We start from the raw sequence: 4,913 nt of genomic DNA on the forward strand, positions 1-4,913 counted from the left end.
TATTTTTGACTTTGACTTGACTTGACATACCCCTTCAATATCATCAAAATGTTCATATATCTTTTTGTGAAAGACTTCAGACGCCGAACAGATTCCATATGGCATTCTTAAAAACTTGTACCTTCCAAAAGGCGTATTAAATGTACAATACCTACTAGTCTCGTCTAGCCGCACCTGCCAGAAACCTGAGCTCGCGTCAAGGGTACTAAAGTACCGCGCGCCTGACAAATTTGACACTATCTCATCGATGGTAATCTTTTATCGCAAATGGTAATTTCCTCGGTGCATGAATTACCGGTGCCGCATCTGATTTTAACTGAATTTTATACTCGCCAGGAAGACAACCTATACCATGAAAAACATCACTGAATTCCTTTATAAAATCCGGAAAATCATCATTTGACTGCTCCACAGACATAACTCGCCGGACCAAATTTAACTCTTTACACGCGTCCCGTCCAAGGATCGGCGCGGAATCTAAATCAACAATTTTAAACTCTAATACATATAAATCTTTTTTATATCTGACTCGTAAGAAAATCTTTCCTATGACATTAATACCAGCACCGGAGTACTCTGTAAGTCTTGTATTTGTTTTTAACAAATCCTCACTCGCAATACCTAATTTCATCAAATAACCCTTGGGGAGTATGTTAACCTGTGCCCCCGTATCCAATTTAAAACTCACTGGTACATTATTTAGTTTTAATTCCGTGTTCCACTCATCACAACAGTCACAAGGTCGATTATTAATATTATTTACCTGGTCCTCAGACTCTTCCACCATGTACACCCTGCACAATGCAAAATGATTCGGTCTGGAACATTTCATAGAGCTCCTGCCGTATCTGCCGGACAGTCGTACTTTTTGTGCACACCGCCACACTGGCCGCACCGCCCTCCGCGATGCGCGTACGGCGCGCGGTGTTGAGCGCCGGCCGGACCCACGCCCGACGCGCCACCGCGCCCTGCGCCAGGCACCCATCCGCGCCCGCGCCATCCTCGTCCAGAACTCGTACCACGACTCGATTTTGCCTCGACTTTCGCACCTGACCGATTTATCTCGTATACTTCTTTGTTAGCTACCGCACACACTTCGTTACTTTTTATTTCACTAGTACACTCTCGTTTAATGTCCTCCGAATACATTTTCGTCACTATAGCAGCCCGACATATTTCTAACGCTTTACTTAGCGTTAGGTCGTCCTCGCGTAGCAACCGCTCCCTAATCGCTGCACTGACGATTCTGCATATGAGTCTATCTTTTATTAACCCGTCGTTTAGGTTACCAAACTCGCATGACTGAGCCAACTTTCTCAATTCAAAGACGTATTGGTCTATGGACTCATTTTCACCTTGTTGACGAGTAAAAAACCGATGACGCTCGACCGTTACATTTTTTTTCGCTTTAAAATGCTTATCGACTAGACCTATTAAGGTCGCTAATGTTGTACATTTCGTCGTACTTTGTTCTATTATCTCACGGCACTGTTCCCCTACGACGTGTAAAAAAATGTTCATTTGAATATCTTCCGTTTTCTTATTAATTTCACATGCCTTAACGTATATTTGAAAACCATTTTTCCACTTCTCCCAGGATTCACACAAACTGCCAAACGCCATATTGGTTATATTCTCCTCGAACTTAAACGGCAACGGGGGAGTAAGAACCGATTCCATCTTGGGTTTTATTTTAGAACTTCCTTAGTATCTTAACGTTTTGGTCTTCTGACTTCCAAATTATGCACCACTTTAACCGACTGCGCCATGTAAAAGTATAGGGAACACTTCAATCAAACAACAAGATCAAGCAATGACTGACTCTTTATTTTTATAGACGGGTAGGCCTACAAAATACAGAATCGCTCCTTACCCACATATACATAATATGACAGCGATAAACAAACAAACGCGTCGTACAGGCGCCGCGCGTCGAATTCGTCTCTTAGCTTCTTCATTTAGTGCAACTCATCGGAATACCATGGAAGGAAACGTGATAAACACACAAACGCGTCGTACAGGCGCCGCGCGTCGGATTCGTCTCTTAGCTTCTTCATTTAGTGCAACTCATCGGAATACCATGGAAGGAAACGTGATAAACACACAAACGCGTCGTACAGGCGCCCCGCGTGAACTTTAGCATTTCTTTTTAGCTTCAGTGTTCTATTGACGACGGGGGGCAATCCAAATTTGCGCAACATCACCGCTCGTGTCATACACATGAACATTTCCGCCTCGAGCCTCCTGATGTCAGCATTGTCAGCCTATGCGGGGCCGTTCCAACTATATGCCTTGCTAACCGGATGGGCGTACATCGAAGCGACAACGGGCTGTAACGTATATGGATTAATAACCACCCTGACCGTTGTAGCTGAGGTATTCGCCTACACTCTTCTGGCCGTCGAGAAACCCGCCCCTGCCCATGGAAGGAAACGTGATAAACACACAAACGCGTCGTACAGGCGCCGCGCGTCGAATTCGTCTCTTAGCTTCTTCATTTAGTGCAACTCATCGGAATACCATGGAAGGAAACGTTATAAACACACAAACGCGTCGTACAGGTGCCGCGCGTCGGATTCGTCTCTTAGCTTCTTCATTTAGTGCAACTCATCGGAATACCATGGAAGTAAACGTGATAAACACACAAACGCGTCGTACAGGCGCCCCGCGTGAACTTTAGCATTTCTTTTTAGTTTCAGTGTTCTATTGACGACGGGGCGCAATCCAAATTTGCGCAACATCACCGCCCGTGTCATACACATGAACATTTCCGCCTCGAGCCTCCTGATGTCAGCATTGTCAGCCTATGCGGGGCCGTTCCAACTAAATGCCTTGCTAACTGGATGGGCGTACATCGAAGCGACAACGGGCTGTAACGTATATGGATTTATAACAATCCTAACCGGTGTAGCTGAGGTATTCGCCTACACTCTTCTGGCCGTCGAGAAACCCGCCCCTGCCCATGGAAGGAAACGTAATAAACACACAAACGCGTCGTACAGGCGCCGCGCGTCGGATTCGTCTCTTAGCTTCTTCATTTAGTGCAACTCATCGGAATACCATGGAAGGAAACGTGATAAACACACAAACGCGTCGTACAGGCGCCGCGCGTCGGATTCGTCTCTTAGCTTCTTCATTTAGTGCAACTCATCGGAATACCATGGAAGTAAACGTGATAAACACACAAACGCGTCGTACAGGCGCCGCGCGTCGGATTCGTCTCTTAGCTTCTTCATTTAGCGCAACACATCGGAATACCATGGAAGGAAACGTGATAAACACACAAACGCGTCGTACAGGCGCCCCGCGTGAACTTCAGCATTTGTTTTTAGCTTCAGTGTTCTATTGACGACGGGGCGCAATCCAAATTTGCGCAACATCACCGCTCGTGTCATACACATGAACATTTCCGCCTCGAGCCTCCTGATGTCAGCATTGTCAGCCTATGCGGGGCCATTCCAACTACATGCCTTGCTAACTGGATGGGCGTACATCGAAGCGACAACGGGCTGTAACGTATATGGATTTATCACCACCCTGACCGGAGTAGCTGAGGTATTCGCCTACACTCTTCTGGCCGTCGAGAAACCCGCCCCTGCCCATGGAAGGAAACGTGATAAACACACAAACGCGTCGTACAGGCGCCGCGCGTCGGATTCGTCTCTTAGCTTCCTCATTTAGTGCAACTCATCGGAATACCATGGAAGGAAACGTGATATACACACAAACGCGTCGTACAGGCGCCCCGCGTGAACTTTAGCATTTCTTTTTAGCTTCAGTGTTCTATTGACGACGGGGGGCAATCCAAATTTGCGCAACATCACCGCTAGTGTCATACACATGAACATTTCCGCCTCGAGCCTCCTGATGTCAGCATTGTCCGCCTATGCGGGGCCGTTCCAACTATACAGTGTGTTTTTTTTAAGTGGGACAGTATGGGGAAATCCCAAAGTATAAGAGATACAGGGAAACTGTCTTAGGAAACATTAGGTACTTTTTTGTGAAAAAAAAAATGGTATAGTCAAAATTTTGGTCAAGTGTGAGTTGTCCCTAAAAATGATTAATTTTGATGAAATTTTTTTTTGACGCACATCTACTCAGTTTCATGAGGGGATCATTTTATTGTATGGGAAGAAAAAAATCGGGACAGCAGAAGTTAGTCAAATTTAAGAAAATCGTTTTCATTTTTACAACCCGTGTAAATTGAAAACCACTGCCCACTGCAAGGTTTTTATTTAAAAAATATTGCCTATTCCAGTTTTACATTTGAATTTGGAACACTTTATTTGGTTTAAAAAGGATTAAAATACTTTAAGATATTCTTACGCGAGCCTTACCTTACAAATCTAATTTAAAAAAAAAACAAATTTTAAATTTGGAACTTCTTGAAACAAACAGTATTTTACTTGATATTTCATTGTTTAAAGTTAACATTATGTTAAGTTTTCGTCATGGAATTACCAAACTCGCATAAAGTAGATTTAATTGAAGCGTATTTTGTAAATTATCGTAGCTCTGTGAATGCGTTACAGTGGTATCGGGAACGTTATCCGGACCGCGATCAACCGGACCGCAAAATTTTTGACAAACTGGTGAAAAATTTAAGAAAGGGAGGCTGTTTTAAATTAAAACGGAAGAGACGAGCCACAGTAATAAATGAATTTACAACTATCGCAATCTTAGGATATTTTGAAGCCTACCCAAAAGCCTCATTGAGGGAAGCTGCTAACACTATCGGTGTGCATAAATCTACAGTACGAAAGGTATTGAAGGCTTACAAGTACAAGTGTTACATAGAAGGTCATCTTGTACAAGCATTGCTTCCAGGAGACACTGACCGGAGATTAGCATTTTGCCAGTGGTTTGTAGCATGCTCGATTAGAAACCCGTCTTTTCCAAGCCGGATTATTTGG

General features: G+C 44.1%; 1 protein-coding gene across 1 annotated transcript; it reads right to left on the bottom strand.

The window, feature by feature from the left end:
• Nucleotides 1-828: 828 nt before the first annotated feature.
• Nucleotides 829-2,481, bottom strand: LOC134671016 (uncharacterized). Its single transcript, XM_063528836.1, has one exon. The coding sequence runs from the start codon at nt 1,678-1,680 to the stop codon at nt 829-831; it is 852 nt and encodes a 283-aa protein (XP_063384906.1). The 5' UTR covers nt 1,681-2,481.
• Nucleotides 2,482-4,913: the final 2,432 nt, after the last annotated feature.

This window comes from Cydia fagiglandana, chromosome 14 (genome assembly GCF_963556715.1).
Source record: "Cydia fagiglandana chromosome 14, ilCydFagi1.1, whole genome shotgun sequence".
NCBI classification, from domain to species: Eukaryota; Metazoa; Arthropoda; class Insecta; order Lepidoptera; family Tortricidae; genus Cydia; species Cydia fagiglandana.

Bases quoted from the DNA above. Each gene is read 5' to 3' on its own strand.
- LOC134671016 (XM_063528836.1), bottom strand. From the start codon at position 1,680: ATGGAATCGGTTCTTACTCCCCCGTTGCCGTTTAAGTTCGAGGAGAAT.